We start from the raw sequence: 23,673 nt of genomic DNA, 5'->3' as shown, positions 1-23,673 counted from the left end.
ATGTTTGGCATGCCAATGTTGTGATAGAATGATTCACAGCTGCAGGGACTTGTCTTCCACACGAGTGTCCAAGGCACTTTAGGTGAGATGACCTATTCTCTAGCTTAGGACCATCCTATTTAATGTCTCTGTGTGACACAGTGGTCTTATCTAGTTGGAGCCGGTCAATCCTAAGTCTGCCAAAGGTTGATAAAGGGTAAGATGCAAGGCTAGAAGCAAATGATACAGATACAGCCAATAGACAAGTCCGCTCTGGTCACAGTATCTAACACATGCCAAGAGAGGCCTAAGACCAACTGTGACTGAACTCAGGGTCTTTTTCTGTGATAAGGCTGTGAAGAATGAGCCACTTCCCAAATATCTTTGGGCACATTAAACGGAAGCCTGGCCTTTCCAGAACGCTAAAAGAGCATTGCTGGACAGCTCAAGACCAGGATCAGAAAACAGCCAGGGTTCTGATGCGTGCAATGCGGCGCTAGCACTTGTTTACGATATTCACCAATCTGGACAGGGAGCTGCCACACCAAGCAGTTCAGAATCAGAATCAGAAAAGGGTTTATTGCCAGGTATGATCAAACACATACTAGGAATTTGTTTTGGTGTAGTAGGTGCAGACACATCTATAAAGGAATGAAAAATACAAAATATACAGATGATATACAGATTCAACATGATCCCCAGTTCTGCAATGAGAATGGTCTCTGGCACACTGAGGTCAACATTGACCGACTGTCTCACACAACTATGCCGTCAGGAGATGATCATGAGGCTGCTATTGTCATTGACGCCAGGCTTGACCTTCCTATTTATCAGGACTTAGACAAACTTCCAAACTTGCCACTTAAATATTGCAAACCTTTCTTGCAATAACCAAAGTCCCCTTAAGACAGTCATTTCAATTTAAACAAAGAGTGGCAGAGATTATGGGAATAGACTGAATTTCCTAACCAAGACCTTACGAGGACCCCCACATCAAAACCAGCTAGCTTTGACCTTCCAAGGAAGCAGTGGGAGTCCCTCTAATGGGCTGTCTTGGCATGGCTTGTGCAGATCCTATCATCTCCATCGGTGAAAGATGAAAGACAGCCCAGCAGGTGACTGTGGTTTTCCTGTCCAGGCAGTGCTGCATGTTGCACAAGACTGCCCGTTTAGATGCTGTCCAAGTGGCTTTGAGGCAATCAATCACACAGCAGCCTGACTTGGCAGCCTGGACCTACCACTCTAACTCTGCATATATCATAGGATAAGAGGAAGATTCGATGGTTGAGAGGGGCAAACATGCAAATGTAAAAATACTGCAATCACATAAATGCTACTGGACATTTGGTATTTGTTTTTGATGCTGCAGCATTTATGTGATTTCAGCGTTTTCTCATTGTCGGTTGCTGTTTGTTTACCCCGTAAGCCTCTGTAAATTCACAACAGATGTTATCTCAAGTCACTTTGCACATGGATGAAGTCTTGAACTCAACATTGAGGCAAGGAAAAACTCCCTCCAAGGAAGAAACCATAAACAATAAAAAAGGGGCGCATTTCTAATGACCTCTAATGTGTTCTCGTCTGCTTTTGGCTGCTGAAGCCATGACCCCGCAGCTTCCTCAACTCTGCATACAAAGTCCGCCTCCTCTCAGTCTTTTTCCACTAAAGTCCTGAGCTTTAACCACCACAGCTGAATGCATCCTCACGTCAGAGACGCTCCTCTGAAACACCGCTTAAGGGAGCTCAGCGAGGATTTCAGCCGCTCTGCTTGAAGAGGGAGTCAAGGCCCTACACGTGTGGGCTCTTCATTGAGTGGTGAAGGTCGCATGCTGATTTACTGACCGTGTGCCACCTCTTCTTCCCCATAGTCAATGTCGTGCTGTGTGCAAAGCTGTGACTATTGTCCCTGATTTGTGGATGATCAATATTATTGATCCGGAGTTGTGAATGCCAGCCAACAGAGGGCGCCACTGAACAAGTCTCATGGTGCAAAAGGTGCAGTGATTGACTTCCGTATTGATTTGTCCAGAGAATTCATTTAGTTTCTACTCTATATGGAATACTTTGATGTCACAAATCCGAAAATCCTTTTACACTGCAGTGAACGCTCAATTACATGCACAGCTTGAAATCAAATGTGGTGGCTGACTTATTGATTGTATTCAGATTGATGAGTAACGTTGAAGATCAGGACCAGCAACCCTGATCATGCTGGATGTGTGCCAAACCCTTCTTTTCTGTTTAATCAGCAGTTCATCGCAGTGTGCTGTGGTAATGAATAGCTTTTTATCAACGTCTCACCAGCACTTTTATACCTGGCTGCTTCTGTTAATGAATGACCAACATTTAGCATGCAGTTCACTGTTTCTGGCTCTACCACCATGCTCTTCCAATTCAGCCAATCTTTATGATGAGCGAAACAGAAAAATAGGCCCAGCAGCTTCACACAATTAAGCTCACGGGACACATCATTAGGTACACCCGCACAATCCCATGAGATCTGTATATCACACTGGATGTATTACAGGTTTTCTTATGTACTCTGGTATGAAAGTAAGTGAAAAGCAGAGTGTCTACTTAAAGAACGTTTCTAGTGATATTCCCCTTACGTCCTTTATTTATGTTTACCTTATTTAGCTCTGGGCGACATGGCGATCGAGTGGTTAGCGTGCAGACCTCACAGCTAATTGACCAGGGTTCAATTCCACCCTCGGCCATCTCTGTGTGGAGTTTGCATGTTCTCCCCGTGCATGCGTGGGTTTTCTCCGGGTACTCCGGTTTCCTCCCACATTCCAAAAACATGCTAGGTTAATTGGCGACTCCAAATTGTCCATAGGTATGAATGTGAGTGTGAATGGTTGTTTGTTTATATGTGCCCTGTGATTGGCTGGCGACCAGTCCAGGGTGTACCCCGCCTCTCGCCCGAAGACAGCTGGGATAGGCTCCAGCACCCTTGCGACCCTCGTGAGGAAAAAGCGGTAGAAAATAAATTAATGGATTATTTAGCTATGTGGGTGGTTGAAAATAACAGAAATACACTCAATATGATATAATACACTGCAAACAATCATGATAACTGACCATTTGGTAAGTCATGTAGGTATTAAAAAATAATGAATGAATGTTTTTTTTTTAATCTGGAAAAAAAATGTTTTTGTGCTTTAAGGCGAAACTAATACAAAATAAATATAAATCTCAATAAAATTCCAACACACAACATGTAATAGACCATAAATACAAAATAAAATGTTAATAGCAAAAAAAATGTTTTACTGCCAAATATTAAAATAAAACAATGTTATATTGATAAACCATGCAGTAAGATGTAAAATGTGCATATTCTAAGTCTCCTACTGAGGGTTTATGTAATACCTCTGACAATATTATCCTTGAAATGCCAGGATTTTCTGGAATTTGCTCTTGTTAGCTTTGCCTAAAAGTGGCCACTGTGTTCGTGGAAAAAGATTAGTGAGTTTTAAGAAAGATTTTGAATTGGTAAATTAATGGAAGAAGGTTGTAATCTCCACGGGAGGCCTGCACATAAAAGTGGTGTCATTAAGTGGCTCCGTGGCCATGGCAGGCTACATGCTGACCCCCCCAGCCCCTCATAGCAGTGATGGATGAGGCTCATCGTCCCTGCCCTGGCCATGGACCCTATCCACTTATAAATCGTGTCCCTCAGCGAAATGTGTCGTCCTGCATCTCTGTGTGACAGCTTCCACGTTGCATCACATGATCTTGTGGGAGTGAGGGAGAGAAAGAGAGAGAGAGAAGCTGGTGTCTTCCCATCCGCAGACGCACGGTGCTCGTCAATAGGATGCCATTACACAAAACCCACGCCCGAGTTTCTGCCTGGATTACCCTTTGTCTCCTTAAAATGACCTAAAGCTGATTCGTCGATGAAAGAAAGAAGATCATGTGCATGTGTGTGATTCCACCACACGTGGAGCGCGTCTCGGCGCCGCGTGATGGAGGTACGTGGAAGCAGTGCATGGTGGCCATGAAGAAGCCATGAAGACAGCGAGGGCTCCTGCCAAGGTCAGATTGGAGCCTGGCTGTGTCCATGTGGAGGGCACCGAGGTGGACTTCCACGTAGCTGTGACGTCTTGCATGCGGATCCACAGTCCGTGGGGCTTTACTTGTGACAAACTGTCTTTCCTTTCACTCCACAGGATGCCATTACAGACAACACACGTCTGCTGGCTGCGTGGATGACTTGTTCCCGCCTCCAGCCCGGAGTTGTAACTTTGTGATCCACGAGTGGGAGATTTTAGTTTTCCATTGGTCGTGGTGGCTGTCCATGGTTCTGACCCCGGGCTCCAGGAATGGTGGAGACGCTGAGTATCGCCGTCATCGGTGCTCCCGGAGTGGGCAAAACTTGTATAATCCGCCAGTTCATCTACAACGACTTCTCGGAGGTCTACACGCCGACCCGGTCCAGATATGTGTACCGACCCTCCGTCATTCTCAACGGCAGCATGTACGAGCTGAAGGTCCTGGACGTCCCGCCGATCTCCTCCTTCCCGTCCAGCTCCAGTCAGGTACGACAACGCACACACGGGAACATACCTGGACATGGTCTATTCCACAAGTGAAATAAACAAGCATGAATAGGAATATGATGGTTGCATAACTATGCACATCTAAAAAGTCATCCATATTTACATTTACACTGCATTAAAGATGCTAAAACCAATCTGATGGACGTCAATATATGCTAAGCTAAGTGAACAAAATCTTGTGTTACAGGTGACAAAGCAAATTAGTGTAATATCTAATAATATATCTCACTAATAATTCATTCATTTTATTATTTTATTATAATATGCTGACTGGTGGCTCTGTTCTTATCATTTTTGGTTGGAAAAAAAGTGTCATTTGGAGCCAAGGAATGATGGCACCTTTATGGTAAACATTGTTATTGGTCACAGTGTTTCTTTTACCCTTTAGTCATATAGAAGCTTCCATCCATCTATTTTCTACACCACTCATTCTCATGAGGGTCACCGGGTGAGCTGGAGCCCATAGGCGGGGTACACCACATACGGAAGATAAGCAACAATTCACACCAACGTTATTATTATTAGCTATCCAATTAACCTTACATACTTAGGATGAGGAGGAACATCTTTTCCAACAAAGGAAAACAGACAGAAAATGAAAAATAAAGGCTCCTACTCCGGTTGTACAGGGACCGAATGGCATGTAGTAGCATCCCAATCCCATGCTCTCGAAGCACCCCCCATAAGACACCACAAGAGACATGGTTCAATGCCTTTTCCAAGTTCACAAAGCAGATGTATATCGGTTGGGCAAACTTCCATGTATCTCCCAGGATTCTTGCAAGGGTGAAAAACTGGTCTAGTGTTCTGTGACCGAGACAAAAACCACATTGCACCTTCTGTTCCACTAACGGTTGTACCGTCTCACCAGCACCCAGGAATAGACTTTCTCAGGGAAGCTGAGGAGTGTGATTCTCCTACATTCGGAACACACCCCGGTTTGACAATCTAGAGGTACTGTTCCCGACTTAGATGCAATGTTGAAGAGACATGTTAGCCAAGACAGTCCCTCAACATCCAGATCCTTGAGGAATTCAGGGCAAAACAGAGTCACCAGCCGGGGTGCTCTCCATCATGGACCCCAAGAAGGCTGAGTACTCTGAACTGCCGTTTTGCGCATACGCACAAACGACATTCAGGAACCATTCCGCTACCCCAAGATGACGGGGAATGACCCTCTCATTCACCGCCCTTGACCGTCTCCTAAAACACATAGCACCGGACTTTTATGTTTGCCCCTGCAGGGGGTGGGTGTACAGGGCTGAGATACATGTAGCTTATTTGGACTGGGCCTGGCCGGACCGTTCTTCTTATTCTTAGGTCACGTTTATCCATTCTCTTCACATGTAGTGACTAAAACACTGATGTTTATTTCTTTTAGCACTCTCAGATGCCCTCTGTATAGTTGCTATGGAGACGCAACTGACTTAACGCTTCACTTTGACATTTTAAAGTGCCCCCAGTGAGGACAGAATGGCGGCGTGTGTATTGTTATTTATTAACTATGGTGTGTTTTCGGGACTGATCTCACGTGAACAAATACAGGCTGATGCTGCTTTTGTCCTTGCCCGTTTAAAAATAGAACACCCTGCTATTTTGTCTTTGACCACAGGTCATATGGCACATGTCATTTAGGAAAAGGATAGGGTCACATCATGTGTCTACAATATAGATGTCCTTTATTTAACAATGTCACTGTTTTTAAGCATGGACTGAGCAGTCTTGACTACTCCAATACTATGATGATTATAGCTGTTATTGTTTCAGTATTTTACTGCATTGCGATCTCTGTTCATTAACACCGTTACCACTTTTGCAACATTAGCTCTCTTGATTTCTTATTTCTTTGCCAGGAGAACTTACTGTTGATGTGGACATTCTATACATCCTTGAAACGCCATCTTCATACTTTGGCTTGAATTCAATATTGTTTTTCACCTTCTTAAACACTTGTTGGGGTTCACAACTTTCTTTGTCTCCATGGCAGGTTATGTAGCTAATGCTAATGCTAATGCACAGAGACTGAGTCAGCAATGCGTGGGATGCTACTTTGTTTGAGATCTTGATTGAACAGAATGATTTAGTACAGGGCAAACAAATTTGTTTGTTCCATAGAATATTGTACAATAAGGTGTATGTAAACAAAATTTTGGTGAAGATTTTTGTCGAAAACTGAATATTAGGACAACTGGGGAGATTGATAACTAAGTTCCATATACAGTGGTATAAAAAAGTTTGGGCACCCCTGATAATTTTTCAATATTTTTCTTTATAAATCACTGGTTAATTTGAGTTAATTTCAGTTAACCAAGTGGTCAGCATGTTGGCCACACAGTCAGGACATCGGGAAGACCCGGGTTTGACTCTCCACTTGGCATCTCTATGTGGACTTTGCACGTTCTCCCCATGCGTGCATGAGTTTTCTCCGGGTACTCCGGTTTCCTCCCACATTCCAAAAACATGCTAGGTTAATTGGTGACTCCAAATTGTCCATAGGTATGAATGTGAGTGTGAATGGTTTGTCTATATCTGCCCTGTGATTGGCTGGTGACCAATCTAGGTTGTACCCAGCCTCTTGCCTAAAGACAGCTGGGATAGGCTCCAGCATACCTGCGACCTAGTGAAGATAAGTGGCATAGAAAATTGATGCTTTGTAGCTTTTTATATGACTTCACCTTATAAGACCAGAATTTTAGAATTTTACATCATTTTATATCATCATACTGTGATATATAAAAATATTAAAAACAGAATCTCTGTAAAATATAGTGCAGTTCTCTCTGTAAATGACATCAGTTTAACAATATCAGTCCTCCAGAACAAAGTTTTATTGTACTTGTAAAGCCAGGAGGTTTGATACAAGCGCTTATATTAGGTCTCATTGCCTGATATAGGTGTACCACTATTCAAAGAATTATATATATATATATATATATATGTACATATATATATATATATATATATATATATATATATATATATATATATATATATATATATATATATATATATATATGTATATATATATATGGAGACGAATAAATGAATCATATCATGAAACCATCTGTAAGTTTCCATGATGTGCAGTTCATAGCACCTGAAGTCAAGGTGTGACTCATGTCCTCAGGAGAATGGTCGCTGAGTGGATGTTTTTTGAGAACCAAATCTCCAAAGTCACTGCATTTAGCTGCCTCATAAGATCCGATGTCGACGCGGCCCATTGCTCCTTTCGCAAATAAGAACAACAGCTGTAGCTGTCCACGCTGAGGAGGCGTCATGGAGAAGATGACATCAGGCCGAGGAGGAGGCAGAAAGTGTCCTGAACAGGCTAAGCGTAATGGAACATTTGGTTGTAACAGTTCACTTGTCTTTTTTTTTTTTTTTTTGCCGCTTTAGTGATGACATCTGTGTCATGGTTGGTGGTGTAGTGTAGGCAGAGGGAGGTGGACCCAAAAGCAGCAAGCCTGGCTGGGAAAAACAGACAGTAAGCATGTGAAATGAACAAACAGCACACAAGGCAGACACTAGCAAACTAAATCCACAGACATTAACAAGATAATGAGGTGAATCCGGACAAGAGACACTGAAGAAACTCAAGAAAAACTATTAAGTCCATCAGAATCAGTATCAATCATCAGGTGATTCTGGGTTCGAATCTTGGTTCAAATCTCTCTGTGTGGGTTTACTACGAGAACTTTGGCTTCCTCCCACAGTCCACAATTTGGAGACTCTGAATTGTCAATCGGTATGAAAGTGAATGTGAGTGTGAATGGTTGTTTGTCTAGATGTGCCCTGTGATTGACGGGCAACCAGTCCGCCTCTCTCTCCCGAAGTCAGCAGGCATAACCATAACGTAAGTAGCCAGCTTAATTCAATAACACTAATCATGGTACATGGAGTAAAGATGACAGAAATGTGCTATTATTGATTTAACGCCAACTATACTGACTCAAACAGTAGACACAGGAGCTAAATACCTGTGATAACTGTGGAAAGAATCTTGGAGCTCCAAATATGTGTTTGTCTGTCAATATGTTAGTAAGTTAGTAATCGATTGTGTACTTTTTGCCTTAACTGCATTGTTGTTAAACGAATGGCAGCCAACAACAAATACCTCTTGCTTGCCAAATGTGCTTGGCTGAAGTAAAATGAAGAATGTTTTTGTGCGGATTAGTATAAGGTTTACAGCATTTAACACTGACAATAAAGTGTAGATGCTGCACGACGGTTGAGTGGTTAACACGCAGGCCTCACAGCTAGGAGACCCCAGTTCAATTCCCCCCTCGGCCATCTCTATGTGGAATTTGTTCTCTCCATGCATGTATGGGTTTTCTCCGGGTACTCCGGTTTCCGCCCACATTCCAAAAACATGCTAGGTTAATTGGCGACTCCAAATTGTCCATAGGTATGAATGTGAGTGTGAATGGTTGTTTGTCTATATCTGCCCTGTGATTGGCTGGTGACCAATCTAGGGTGTACCCAGCCTCTCGCCTAAAGACAGCTGGGATAGGCTCCAGCACCCCAGCCACCCTCATGAGGATAAGCAATAGAAAATGAATGAATGAATGAATAAAGTGGAATGATGCTTCACCCCTTGTGTGGAGTTGCCAGGAGAGCTGGAATGAGACAGACTGAGTGTGTGTGTTGAAGTGTGGGCCAAGCTTTGAGTCACACGAAGCTTTTAAGCACACGTGTTGAATCATATCACAGCACCATTGCATCCCATTGTGACGGGAAAGTGTGGCCTGTTGTCAGTCACAGCCTCAGGAAGGAATCCACAGAGAGTGAAAGCCATTAGCTGAGTGCTGCCACAACATTTCGAGGAGCAAGATTTATAGGAGCCCCTTTTTGCTCAGCAGCAAACTTGCCAGGACATGAGTTTTTTTTTTCCTTTTACTTGTTGTTTCATTTAGGTGTTTTGTCTATTCCAGTCATGTGTGAAGCCCTGTTGCCTAGTGTGTCCATGTCCTCCGTTTATATCATGACAGCACTGACACCACAAATTTCACAGCTTTACTCTATCATTGTTTTTCAAATATATATTCATGAATCAATCATGCTGTTTCATTCATTCATTTTCTACCACTTTTTCCTCACAAGCTGTCTTCGGGCGAGAGGTGAGATACACCCTGGACTGGTCACCAGCCAATCACAGGGCACATATAGACAAACAACCATTCACACTCACATTCATACCTATGAACAATTTGGAGTCACCTAGCATGTTTTTGGAATGTGGAAACCGGAGTACCCGGAGAAAACCCACGCATGCACGGGGAGAACATGCAAACTCCACACAGAGATGGCCGAGGGTAGAATTGAACCCTGGACTCCTAGCTGTGAGGTCTGCACGCTAAACACTCGACCGCCATGCCGCCCTCATACTGTTTCATGCAGGGTTTATTATTAATCAAATAAAACGTATTCAAGCAAATGTTACATATGTTTTCTTAAATTAAGCATCTTGCAGCATAAAAATGAACTAAAATTGGGTTGCCACTGGTTTTTGATAGATGTGCAAATTCAGCAATTTTTACTTACGAAAATGTTAAAAACAATTGGAATTATACAGAAAAGACATGTACAATACAGTTCAATGGACAAATATGAATATTTATTAATTCATTTCTAAAAAAATTTGCCTCCCTTGACCATACGTCACTGACGACAACCGTCAAAGTGAAGTGTATGCAAACCGATGCACAATTTTTGCATACATTTTTTCATTTTTGAATAAATCAACCCATGTGAGTGGTGGCCTGAAGATACTAATAATAGATAATTTGATAATATAATAGAGCCTTTTTCGACACCCAAAGAGCATTACACTGGGAGCCCGTTATTAATTCACTCCACAGTAACACACTGGTGGTGGTAATCTACATTTGTGGCTTCTTACTTCACACTAGTGTGGGCTGCCTTACCTGGAGGCAAGGTGGGTGAAGTGAAGTGAAACACAACAGCAGTATCTGGGATTGAGGACTGTCGCCTACTGTGGGGCAGGGGTCCTTTTTTATTTTGAAGGTTGTGGGGGGCCTCTTTGATATTCTTGAATTCTTGAATGCTAAAACTACTTGATCAAATGTTGGTCATGATATAATAAGCCTTTAAATGTATGTAAAGGAGAAATAACCAACGTTGCCATTTGCTACAATAGTGTAGATCAGGGGTCTCAAACTCAATTTACCTCGGAGCCACTGGAGCTAGGGTCTGGGCAAGGCTGGGCCGCATCAGGTTTTACAAAAAAAAAACAAAACAACACATTTATTAAAAACAGAAAAATATACAAACTTTTTCAGTGCTTTGGTTCCGATTTTCTACAATAAAAGCTCTGATAAAATAAAATAAAAATTAACAAAGCATTATTAGAGCCCTGTAGACATGACAAAACACGACTATAGTCACATTTATACTTTTTTTATTTACAACATATTGCGCAACTGCAGGGTCTTGAGACACATGCTAACTCGCAAACCAGAGAGCTAGCGACCTAAACGGTAGCCTTCAAGTTATTTCCTTTAAACTTAAATAGCCAAAAACTTACCACTTCCACACGGATAGGGAGGATAACTATTAACAGTTATTTAACCTTTAACATGAACATTACTCAAACGTAATAATTTTTTCTGGGTACATGATACCATACAGCATCCGTACTAACATTAAACTTTCATATCAAGGCGGGGGCCTCAAACTAGTGTCCTGGGGGCCACATTTGGCCCACGGGCCGCGTGTTTGAGACCCCTGGTGTAGATTATCTGTAGCTGTGAATGACTGATGACCACTTCAGGGTGCAGCATAATTCAGTTTCTAATCCTAACTCTACCAGCACTAATACAGCTGGTAGACAGGTTGAATATTAAAAAACAACAAACATGTTCCTTGCTGGAATAGTATCAGACAAAAAAAAAGCAATTTAGAAGACACTGCAGTCAATTAGAAAGGTTGCACAGAGTTTAATGGGCATTGCTGAAGGACGGCTGAGCAAATAGTGTCCTCTAATTGTCATGAATAAGCTGCAGGCTGGAGTGAGTCAGTGCGCTTTCATGCTTGTGAGCAATATCTCATAACTTCATATTAGAGCTGTAAAAAACAAAGAATGAATTTTATTTGAAAGCTGTCTAATATTGGAAACAAACAAGATGACTATTGTTACTTGTCTATTGTTACTATTGTGTTACTTTGATGCTGGTTTGCGGTGCTCATCTGTTGCTGATAATAACTTCATCAGACTACGTAATAAGATCCCTCACAGTTGAGTCATTTAGTCTATTTATTTTGGACACAAATGTTCCTCTTTCGGCTGCCTTCGTTTCCTGTGTCAATATTGTCAGCTTGGAATTACATAATGTTACACATTATGTAACTTTGAGCCTTCCAAATATCATGTGCTCATCCCTGAATGACGTGTGTGCGTGTGTGTGTGTGTGTGTTCAAGCACGGTATTTGGGAGCTGTAAAAGTGCTATTCGGCCACTTTAGTCACAGGTGTCAAGATTAGTGTAGCAAAGTGAGGTTGAGGCACCCAGATGCAGCAAAAGCTAAATCTCAATGATTTGATTTATGCTCCCAAACAAGGCTGGAAGGCATGACGCTGTCATGGCACATCAGGGATAACTACACGCTCAACATAACAAGGATTTGGACAGTGATCTAAATCATGAGAAAATAATGGATTTAATAATATTACCTCTAAATGTATCTGGGTTGTTGCTGCTCCACTTAAGTCCTGTAGGTTTTGGTAGCGTGTGTTAAGAAGACTCGTCTCTGGACTAAAAAATAATGCTAACACCGTTCTGTACCGTGCTTATCACTTATCGCAATAATATGTCAGCAAATGCAAGCTAAACCTGTTGATGGTTTGCAACACACAACAGAAACATGAGTGAGAATTCTCAAAAAACAAGTAGTAGTTAAAGAGGACCTATTTATATTGAGTTGTGGACTCCTATAGAGCAGCTACACACAATAACCAGCACATACAGCTGTATAGTTCTTCCAGAATCTGCACCTATTCAAATGTATTTCTTTGGATTTTGAGGTTCCTGCGATAACGGTCTTTTTTAATGTATTCTACCCATGGCCCCGCCTCCAGGCACGCCGACTTCACTGTGGTTGGTCACACTCACGAGTACTTAAAAAGACTTCCGGTTTGTGCCGCTAGCTGCAAACGGTATAGGAGTTGATCATAAATAGCGATGTATCTTTTTAACATGTCGGCTTTTAGCATATATCCATATGTGTTGGATTCCTAATCCAATCCGGATGTAGAGACCGGACAATATCATTGAAGCTCGGTTAATATACAGTCAGTTATGTATATGGAACACTTGTGGTGGTTTTTAAGCTTTTTTTTTGTTAGGGCATTAGCTTCAAAATAGGTAGATATAGGTACAAATGGGCATTGTTAGCTAGCTCGTATTAACTTGTTTTCTTTTGTTAGAACGCACCTTTTAGAATAGATTGACACTAACCAAGGTTGTATGATATGCAGCTATGGTTAGATTAAACATCCAGGTTTATTAAGCTTGGAGTTAGAAATATTCATACATCATACAGTGTTGACACTCACATTCTATGTAAGTCCCAGTCATGAGCAATGGTCCATCGTTAATTAAAACATGGTCATCTCTGTAAAGGTTTTGTGTTGCACATGCTGAAATACTCTTGGTAAGGTCATCCTTGAGTAATGAAAGTTTTATCCTGAGGGGACCTAATACATTTTAATTGCAAATCAGATTGTGTGACCTATGGTTGACATACTTCTAATTGCCCATTACCCGGCCCCCCACCAGGTTACACCAGTACGGCTCCATCCAATTGATTGATGATGGTCCAGGTACCTTCCTTAAATCAGTAGACTTAGGCAGATTTACAAACATGGACAGCAGCCCGCAGTTGTCAGGGAAACGTGTTGTGTTTGGCCCTTGAAGATACAAGGAGAAGATGTTCTTTTCTCGTCCTCCAAACAGTAGCACCGCACTTCACATCCTCGCTCCCGCAAGCACCCTTTGGCACAAATAAACACGGCCAACCATACATTTAAAAAAAAAAATCATCAGCACGGCACGGCCTAGCTTCTTCCCCGACTCGCATGGCTTACCTTTTTACATCTTGCTGCGCTGTGGAGATATGGTCTTGCCTGCGTCTCTCGCCCCTCCTCCTCCACATTTAAAAACAGGACTGGGATCAGATGAGAATACAAGATGCTATTTTTAGCGCAGCTGCAATTGAAGTTGCTGTGCACCTGATGAGTGTCAGATGAGGGGGAGATAGGTTGACACTGTTATTAAATGACATGAGTCCTATAAGCAACTATATAGATGCATTCAAGGATTCATTAAATTGTAGTGACTCTCGAGGAGAAAAATAGCAGAAACCAATCTGTCCTTCTTCCGACAGCGGACTGACTATTAATACAAATCTCTCTTGCATATAGCGTTTTCCTTGTCTTTCACCTTTGCTGCAGAATGTCAGTGGTCCATGTTTGCCTCCGTGTTTGAGCAGCCTCATTATCGCTGCAGATGTGTGCCAAGCCTCACACTCAGCCGGCCGCCTTCACGCAAATGTGTTTGCGTTTCCATCTTTGCAAGTTACACCGAGCATCGCCCTCACACACATCCGCCATGCACATACAGTAAATGATAGGTGCTTCTTCTTGACGCCATTTTCCATGGTGCAATTTGATTTCCCGCATTACAGTTTCAGGTTACACAGGCCTGTCGGGTGAAGTCATGTAAATACCCCAGGGGAGAACCCTGTATAATTAGTGCAATCATTGCTTAAAAAAAATGGCGGTGTACAGCTCGAATGCAAATCATGAGCATAAAATCAAAAGAAACAGCGCTTTGATCTTTTTAATACCACCAAATGATCTTTTATTTCACGTCTACAGGTGCATTAGTATGATGACTTTATTCTTACAACTTTCATCTCGGATATTTTATGTTATATCCTTATTGTAGTAATAGGAGTACTTTTTTTTTTTTTTAACTACAACTACTACATGCAAACATTTTTTTTAGCAGATGCTTTGAGGGCCTGATATTTGATATTGTGTATGATATTTGATATGGGTATTTACCAATATCCCATATACTGACATTTACCCAGGGCTTCCTTACCGATACAAACTAATGCCAGGTCACAGGTCATGTAATGAATGAAGACATTAAGCTTCTTTTAAAGTGATGCCAATGGATGCATTTCACACCGTTTTTGCCAATAAGACAGATACTGCAATAATCAATCAAATAAAATGCAATATTAACTTTAAATATGTTGTCTCAGCAAAAGTCATTAAAACAAATCCTGACAATTTTAAGGAAGACACCTTATTCCCTGCTACTAACTGCTTCATTGTGATGACAATGCTTGGTTGTTGCCCCCCTGCAGAGTGGAGGAGGTACTGCATAAATGAGAACTTCTCAAGTGAGAATAAATGGTTGACATTATTTGGTTGATGTTTGCATGTAGGCCACACAGTCAGGAGATCGGGAAGACGTGGGTTCTATTCCCCACTTAGGCATCTCTGTGCATGGGTTTTCTCCGGAGACTCCAGTTTCCTCCCACATTCCAAAAACATGCTAGATTAATTGGCAACTCCAAATTGTCCATAGGTATGAATGTGAGTGTGAATGGTTGTTTGTCTATATGTGCCCTGTGATTGGCTGGCGACCAGTCCAGGGTGAAGACAGCTGGGGTAGGCTCCAGCATGCCCTAGTAAGGATAAGCAGTATAGAAAATGGATGGATGAAGTGAAGTATAATAGCTCTTGGCAGTAATGGCTCTCTTGCAGGCTAACGTAACAGAAGTAGGTAATGAAAAGCCAAAGCCCTTTTAGCAGTTAAATGTTTAATTTAAATAAGCCTTGACATTTTCAATATTTGATGTTTTGCTTCATGGGGATGAGTGTTCAAACGTCGAAATACATGTTGGCAACAGCCTTTTAGAGTTCCCGTCTCCTGCACTCCAAAACCTTCATTTAGTTCACCAGCACACCCGAGGTTATCTTTCTCATCTTTTCAACACTATCTCACGGCTGACTTTCTTTCCTTATTTCCCCCTTCAAGCAAACCTTGACACCACAGCCCTCGAAATTCCTTTGTTTCCATCTCTGTCCTCTGTCAGGAGTAATGGAATTCATTAGGTGCTTTTGGGGGCTTAGATAGAGGTGGTGGTGGGTTGGTGACAGATGAAGGAAACACTATATGAATATATCAGGGGGTCACCCGTATTCCCAATCAAGAAAAGCACACCTTCCACTATTGCACTATACTATATAATTGTTATTCATTGCGACAAACCAAATAGTTCTCAGATTCAACCCATACCGTTGTACAAAAAAAAAGAAAAAAAAGCTGCCAAGTGAGACGCATTATGACACCGAGCCAAAGTGATTCATAAAACTAAAAGCAGCACATGCTGTTTAGTTTCTCTCTAATATTATGGTGTGTAGTCTATAATTACTTAGTATGTGTAGGCAGACAACCAAACCTCAACAAATCCTATTTGCAATGCATTCTCATATACATACATTGTACAAAGAAAGCCCACAGAGACCACACATTAAATGTTTCAATATTTTATGTCATAATTTTCCGTCACACTTTTTGTCATGGTTTGGCTGGTCCTGCGACTTGTCCTTCACATATATGTATATATGTATGTGTGTTTTTTTTAAACTGACACTGATATGTGTATGTGTGTTTTTTTTTACACTGACACTGAAAATGTATGTAAACATCAACTTAAAAAGACAACTAAGAAAGACAGAACACAAATACCCCCAAAAAGAAAACAATATTCTGCAGATTCCAAGCTGCAAGTAGTGAAATATGCAGCCAAAATCTGTAATCGAGCAGCAGAAAGAAAGTTTGGAGTGAAGGAGAAACTTGTGAGGGACAGGCAAAAAAAAGTGGAGCATACTCCTAACTGCAATGGAGAAATGAAAAAAAGCTCATCGCAGGCTGAAAGTTAGATGGCCAAAGTTAGAGGAACGAGTTCACAATTGGGCGTTTGAACAACATGCAGTTACTACTATATGCCGATGTAGTTGCCAAGGCGATGAATATAAAGGTCTCTGAGGGAAGACCTTCTTTTTTTAATTGCCTTAAATTGTCTTAAACTACTTTGATGGCAGATTTCGTAGCGAGAGCCTCTGTGCTTTCTAGTGACGTACCATATCTTGTGATATTATGTTAATCATAGGAACTTTGTCACAGCAGCTCCAGGAAGATGAGGCTTTGATGGAAAGCAGAGTGGGCAGGGGTCGGTGTACAGAGCAGCTGAAGCCCGTGTGATGGAGAGGGTTGGAGAATCAAGCTTTATACTACTACATAGCTCTGCAGAGGAGTTATATTTAAAATTGTATGGGTGATTTTTTTTACTGTTTGTTTTGGTGTTTTGCTGTGTTTTTTCTTAATTGCAAAACACAAAAAAACAAAACAAGGAGGCATGTTCACATCCTCTTGATGTTCAATGTTGATTAATATGATTAAAAAAACAGATTTTAAAAACCTGCTTCAAATCTGCTTCAACTGTTTCATTTGTTGATGTCGACATTAATCTTACATTATTAAATATCTATCCATCCATTCTCTACGCCACTTATCCTCACTGGGGTTGCGGGTACGCTGGAGCCTATCCCAGCTGTCTTTGAAATCAGGCGGGGTACACCCTGGACTGGTCGCCAGCCATCTTCAGTTTCTGCCCTGTATTTGATCAGGAGATTTTTTTCCCCTAAAACTGGAAAAGAAAGGGGATCTTTTCTTCAGGATTGCCTTGTATTTTAGTACTGTTGTTACATTTGATAGTATAAATGTGAACATTTATACTCCAAGTATGAGATATGAAATCGCAAAGACATTTAAATTGTGCTGTTTACAACGATTAACACTGTAAAACTACAGTACTGTATAATCAAAATGAAGATGAAAAAAACAGTACCTGTTAATCATATTTGAATGTGGTAGGACTCATGCATTGAGGCAAAATGTATTTATTTTAATGATTTTTAAAAATGCACTCTCGAAGCTGAATGTATGACTTGTTATGTGCAATCTTAAACAAGACAAGCTGAAGCATACAGAATGACCTTTGTGTTGGCCTATGCCAGGTTAGACCCATTATTGATCTGTATAGTTAATCATCTGTATATATTATATCTACATATAATATAATATTGATCTGTATATTTAATGTGTGTTTTCCAGGAGTGGCTGGATTTGCGTTGCAGAGGTGTTCGCAATGCCAACGCCTACATCCTGGTGTACGACATCTGCTGTGTGGAGAGTTTTGAATACGTGAAGATGATCAGGCAGCAGATAGTAGAACACAGGTATGGTCGTCTGACAGGCGAGCCTGTCAATTATCACACTTGACGTCCGATGACATCACTGTGCCGCTTCGTCTTGGAGGCAGCGTATAATTACACAGGCGACACACAAAAGTGTACAAGAACACTTTTGTGACAGCATGACAGTGACAGATCTGTCTGCTGTGGAGCTATCTTTTTAATTCAGCACACTCCTCCAGCATTCTGCCAGCTTTGTAATGACATTTGATTCGCATCACTGGTGAATGTGAGATGTTGCAAATGTGAATGGAGATTTGAAGATGATTTTTAAGGATGTTTCTAATTGTGACGGACAGCAGAACTAACAAATTGACACAGTGAGATGGAGATGATGCATGGCAAAGTGCACTCATTTCCATTTTGAAAGGTACAATAGCTGACTCCATTTGTTTTATATGGTCCTTTATGACCACACTGCCCCCACGCAGTAGATTGACCCTCCTGTTCCACATGTGCTGGTCAGGGTTTATTGTCCATGATAATAATATCTCAATCCCCCGCAGTGGGAAAAATCATGCATGACAAATAGATGCAGTGGAAAACTGTAATCATATACTTTCATTACGAGCTGAGGCATGATTTACCAGAGGAGGGGGTCTTTATTTGGGTAGAGTACATACAAATAGAATTATTATTATTATTATATTTGTCTTTTTATTTTTTTCAGCCCGCTGGCATGAGGCAATATCCTCACACAGCCCTCGGTACATCTTGTTCCTCCTGCAAATATTTTTATGTTTCTGTGAACGCAGTCTGTGAAAAGTGTTGTGATTACTGCAATGTGTTTTCCAAGTCTTAAAAAAATATCACCTCGGGGTTGTAACATCATTCTGTTGAAGTCTCTTTGTGTATATTCCTGTGTGCTGAGCTATCGCTCCATCTGTCGAGGCAAACGTGTTAATGTGTCGTGCTTTGTAGAAAAAGCAGGCACAGTGTAACAAAGAGAAAGCATGATTAAGCCTGGGACTAGCAGATACGTTCTTTGAACAGCGGCTGTCATTGAACCTTCATAAAAAGTTAGCTTATTTAATTTTTTTTCATGAAAGATAATCTCATCTGCTATTAATGGTAGCTACTGAACAAATAGACATCATTTAAAAACACATGACCTATAGCCATGTTTTGCATACATTCATTTCTCATACTTTGTTTAGGGAGGGTCGCCACAGATACATTTGGAAGACCACAAATAGATTTGGAGCAACCTGTTTGCCCTCACTCATCAATGCATTCTAATGGGAAAGTCTGTGTAACTCTGCTTGTTAATAACTAGTTTAATACAGAATAACAAGATGGAGCACGAAGGATCGTGTCGTCAACTCAGCAACATTTTTGCTATATTTAGCAAGTAATCACACCTTTTGAGAACAAATAGAGTGAAGAGCCTTTTGGAGACTAACCCGGAAAGGTTCTCAATATGGTGAAATGTTTCCTGGGATTGAACTGGTTTAGAGTGGCAAATGTATAGATGTGTGTGTTCAAGTTACAAAGTTCTATTTGGTGCATTGTGGCAGAAAGTTATGTATAGGTTTCACTTTTGTGTCTAATATCACATAACTGTGATGTGTTCAAAGTCCACCCAACAAACTGCTTGACAAAAAACATTATCCATGAAACAAATATACCAACATGTACAAATTGGAGGACATGAAAGCACCTTTCGCTCCATCTTGTTTGTGACATAAAAAAAAGACAAAAATAAGTGACAGAAGAAAGTTGATTTGTATGTCTAAACATACTTGGGGCTGCACGGTGGTTGAGTGGTTAGCATGCAAGCCACACAGCTAGGAGACCCAAGTTCGAGTCCACCCTCGGCATCCCTGTGTGGAGTTTGCATGTTCTCCCTGTGCATGCGGGGGTTTTCTAGGTTCCTTCCCACATTCCAAAAACATGCTAGGTTAATTGGTGACTCCAAATTGTCCATAGGTATGAATGTGAGTGTGAATGGTTGTTTGTCTATATGTGCCCTGTGATTGGCTGGCGACCAGTCCAGGGTGTACCTGGACGCCTCTCGCCCAAAGACAGCTGGGATAGGCTCCAGCACGGCCGTAGAAAATGAATGAATGAATAAACTTAAGAAAGGATTTGAAATAGACAAATGAGCCAAAAATGTACCACTTCCACATGTAATGGGAGGTAAGTGTGATGGTAATCTAATGTCATGTCTCAATAATGGAACATTTATGACGTTTAGTGGCCAGAATACTACAGATATCTTTGTATTTCAATATGTTTTTACTAATAATATGCCATAGTCATGCCTGGTTATGACATATTATTAGTAATATACCATAGTCATCAGCGATCATTTATGAAATAAATTTTAAAAAAACAGCAAGGGGGTGATAAACGCTGACCGTTCATCATTAACGTTATTGTGTTTACACAATGGGTGTGACCGCACAACATCCTCAAGGTTTTACACATACCTCGGTATTAAGGCCACGCTTCACTTCATTTTCAAACCCTGGACTGGTCGCCAGCCAATCACGGGGCACATATAGACAAACAACCATTCACACTCACATTCATACCTATGGACAATTTGGAGTCGCCAATTAACCTAGCATTCAATCAAATGTATATAGTGTATTTGTTACACATTACACGTTTTCACATTTTGTTCAATAGTGAAAATGAGTGGAGGAAAATGTACTGATACAGAGTATAGCAAGAGTGTGAATACATGACTGTCAGTATTTATGTGCATCTTTTGCTTAAAAACACGTTACATAACTAGGTGTTGTTCCCTCATGGTACTATCCAGGAAATGACGAGGGATGTTTACATTAACACTGTATGACTGTGCTTTACAAACACACATCTCCACTCACTAATTTATTCCCACCTCTCACACGCCATCTTTTCACACTCCAAATTGCTTGCAAGCAGGGTGGTGGGAGGCCCCCATGAGCCCATGAGCTTTAATCCTCCAGTCCGCCCCCTCACACCTCAGTAGGAAAGCGAAAACTGCAAATAGAAGATCTTGCACACGCAACCACCCAGCACCCACATACTAACATGTGTCAACCTGTACAGGGAAGGCAGCAGCAGCGAGGTGCCCATTCTGGTGGTCGGCAACAAGAGAGATCTGCAGCGACAACGCTTCATGCCTCGCAGGGCGGTGTCGGTTCTGGTCAAGAAGACCTGGAAGTGCGGCTACGTGGAATGCTCTGCCAAGTTCAACTGGCACGTGGTCCTGCTCTTCAAAGAGCTGCTGGGCATTGCTGTGGCGCGGGGCCTGCGCCAAAATCACACCTCTATCCGTCTGCAGGGGGCACTGCAGAGGAACCGCTGCACTGTCATGTGACCTTCTCACCCGAGGATTGGAGCAAAGGACTTCTTGATCTAAATGGCTGGAAACAAAATACCCCGTGGCCTCCTGCTTTACTGAGCTGATTTTTCATAATGAGATTTCTTAGAAGCTGCGCTGTATACGATTTCACTCATGACCACTTCCCAGTCTCATATGACATAACAGGCCTTGCATTGCATTGCATTGACACGTACTGCTTCTCCGGCTGACTGGAAGGAAGTTATTTTTGTGAGACTCAAAGCAGAGAGGCAGCAATATTTGTTGAGTCTTCCTTTCAAATGTGTCCTATTCAGCAAGGTTCACCTGAGGAGACGACTGAACAAAAAGGGGACAAATAGATATTATTAGTATGTTACTAGATTCAGAAAAGGTAGCGTGCATTGTCCTGATGAAATGACACTTTTTCTTTCTTGTCCATACTGCCCCTATATAATGACGTTTGTTTAGGGGAAAGATGTTGTAGAGTTGTCTTGCAGTGGAAAATGCTGCAGTCCCTTATCATGATGTACTGTAGGGCCCCCCCACACCCCACCCCATCCCTTTTATCACACACCCCCACTCAGTGGCTGATTCTGGTGAATACATTAACGCAAGGGAACGGGGACCGGCAGGAGGCTGCAGAGCCTGAGATGAGGCACTGCATGCGGGTGTGTGTGTGTGTGTGTGTGTGTGTGTGAGAGAGAGAAATGGGTGGGGGTTGTGGGGCAGTTGATCACTGACATTCAAGCTAGAAAAGGACAAAAATGAGAAACACATGTTGAATGTGTTGGCTTAAGAAGGAGCAATAATTCCACCTGACTGATGGAGCCACTGGGTTATACGTATTACAATGCCACACAAACAGTCCAATCAACCCATCCACACTATAAAATGCTGCAGCAGAGCTCAAAGACTTCAACCAAACACCCTGCAGACACACAGAGAACCTTAATAAAGCTTGGTAATCATGTGAGATGTACATGGCTGCACTAAACATGGGAAGACTTGTACTTAAAGAGGGATTATTTGGCTTGCATGCTATTGTTGGTACCACATCCAACAGGTCAGGTTTTAATTGCACTGATGTGAAAATGTGATATCGTGTTTGACTGTTTTGTATGTGGTTTTTTGACACTGTGTTGTGAGCTGCAGAGTGGAGTGAATGTGATGGTTTTACACTGGCATGTGGGAGCACAAGCTCATGATTCTATTCAAGATGTGGTGTTTACCCTTCGGTCAGGGTAGATTGCTGTTTTAGTAGTTTTGGTTATACATATATATATAAAAAAGATGTAGCAGCAACCAAGTGTAGCATGAGTTATCATCAGATTGTGTGTTTCCAAATAAAAAGGGCTACATTTTTTTTATCAGACTTGTATTTATTTTCCTGTGCTGGTATTGTAATGTTTTGACATATGATGGATTAAATGCATTTGGGAACAGTAACCTTACATTTACTTTGCAGTGCCTTGCATTTGTCATCATTGTGTGGCAACATTTGGCCAATACTGCCATCTAGTGGTGTAGGGACTTTATTAGTGGGCCTTAATTGGATTTGTGATGGACTCCAGTTCTTTATTCTATTACATCTTGTAGCAATCGATTTTTAGCCATTTCAATTGGTAGCTATTGTACATTATCTGTATCATTGTTTACTGTGCAGTGTAGAATAGCACTGGCAACCGTGTAATGACAATGATTGATACTTATTTCAATGGGCGACTCAACAACATGACTTCTCAATATAGTTTTTACAGATAGGGAAATATTTTTTTAATTTTAATTTATCGTGCATGCAGAATGGCATATACTATATCATTATATAGTCCTGGTTTCAATATAATTAGTTGGATTGTCTCAAAAACACATAATTCGACACCAAGTACTTTTACATCATCCACAATACTGGAATATTATAAATATATAATATATTGAGTATTGACAATGAGCATTTTCTGAGTAGATACAGCTACACTCCAACTTCACTATGCATTTTATTTATTTGCAGAGTTTATCAACTTTGAGTAGTAAACCAACCAGTGAGTGGTGGGTGGTCATGGCCAGCAAGACATTTTCTGTCCTCTGATTGGCTGATCAAAAGCAAAATCAAGCAAGTTTTTGACAAGCAAAGGTTGCACGCCAACCACCAATAAACAACAGAAGAACTAGAAGAAGAAGAAAAGGTTTGATATGCTGGATCGTCTTTGGTGATTGCAATGACTGACAGAGAAGGAGATGTTGACTTTTAGTGGACATTCTTAAAAATCAAATTTCAAGGTGGACTTTTCCAGAAAATCAACACGTTGACTTGTGCAAATCTCATAATATGATGTACTGTATACTTTAAATGTGACTTGTTAAGCATGTTCAAAATCACCATTATCATTTACCCTTTTGATGAAAGTTGGAGATCTAAATCTTCATTGATTTCTGCTATTTATTTGATTATGGATTGTTTTTTTAAATAACGTTGATAGTTTT

At 41.2% G+C, this 23,673-nt stretch overlaps 1 protein-coding gene across 3 annotated transcripts; it reads left to right on the top strand.

The window, feature by feature from the left end:
• The first annotated feature begins 3,770 nt into the window (after nucleotides 1-3,770).
• On the top strand, nucleotides 3,771-22,643 carry rasl10a (RAS-like, family 10, member A). Of its 3 annotated transcripts, none has more exons than XM_058071995.1 (4): nucleotides 3,771-3,953; nucleotides 4,152-4,520; nucleotides 17,755-17,879; nucleotides 20,937-22,643. In XM_058071995.1, exons 2-4 carry the CDS (start codon nucleotides 4,305-4,307, stop codon nucleotides 21,205-21,207), a joined length of 612 nt encoding a protein of 203 aa, XP_057927978.1. In that variant the 5' UTR covers nucleotides 3,771-3,953; nucleotides 4,152-4,304; the 3' UTR covers nucleotides 21,208-22,643. The 3 variants fall into 3 exon arrangements, with proteins under 3 accessions (XP_057927978.1, XP_057927976.1, XP_057927977.1); XM_058071993.1 differs by having other exon boundaries at nucleotides 3,771-4,017; XM_058071994.1 differs by having other exon boundaries at nucleotides 3,771-4,059.
• Nucleotides 22,644-23,673: the final 1,030 nt, after the last annotated feature.

This window comes from Doryrhamphus excisus, chromosome 4, assembly GCF_030265055.1.
Source record: "Doryrhamphus excisus isolate RoL2022-K1 chromosome 4, RoL_Dexc_1.0, whole genome shotgun sequence".
NCBI classification, from domain to species: domain Eukaryota; kingdom Metazoa; phylum Chordata; class Actinopteri; order Syngnathiformes; family Syngnathidae; genus Doryrhamphus; species Doryrhamphus excisus.
Note: the sequence above shows the minus strand (reverse complement) of the source record. Positions and strands in the feature narration are given on the sequence as shown.

Coding starts and splice junctions, on each gene's coding strand:
- rasl10a (XM_058071995.1), top strand. CDS start 4,305: ATGGTGGAGACGCTGAGTATCGCCGTCATCGGTGCTCCCGGAGTGGGC. Junction 4,521..17,754: donor TCCCGTCCAGCTCCAGTCAG/GTACGACAACGC, acceptor TGTGTTTTCCAG/GAGTGGCTGGATTTGCGTTG. Junction 17,880..20,936: donor CAGCAGATAGTAGAACACAG/GTATGGTCGTCT, acceptor CAACCTGTACAG/GGAAGGCAGCAGCAGCGAGG.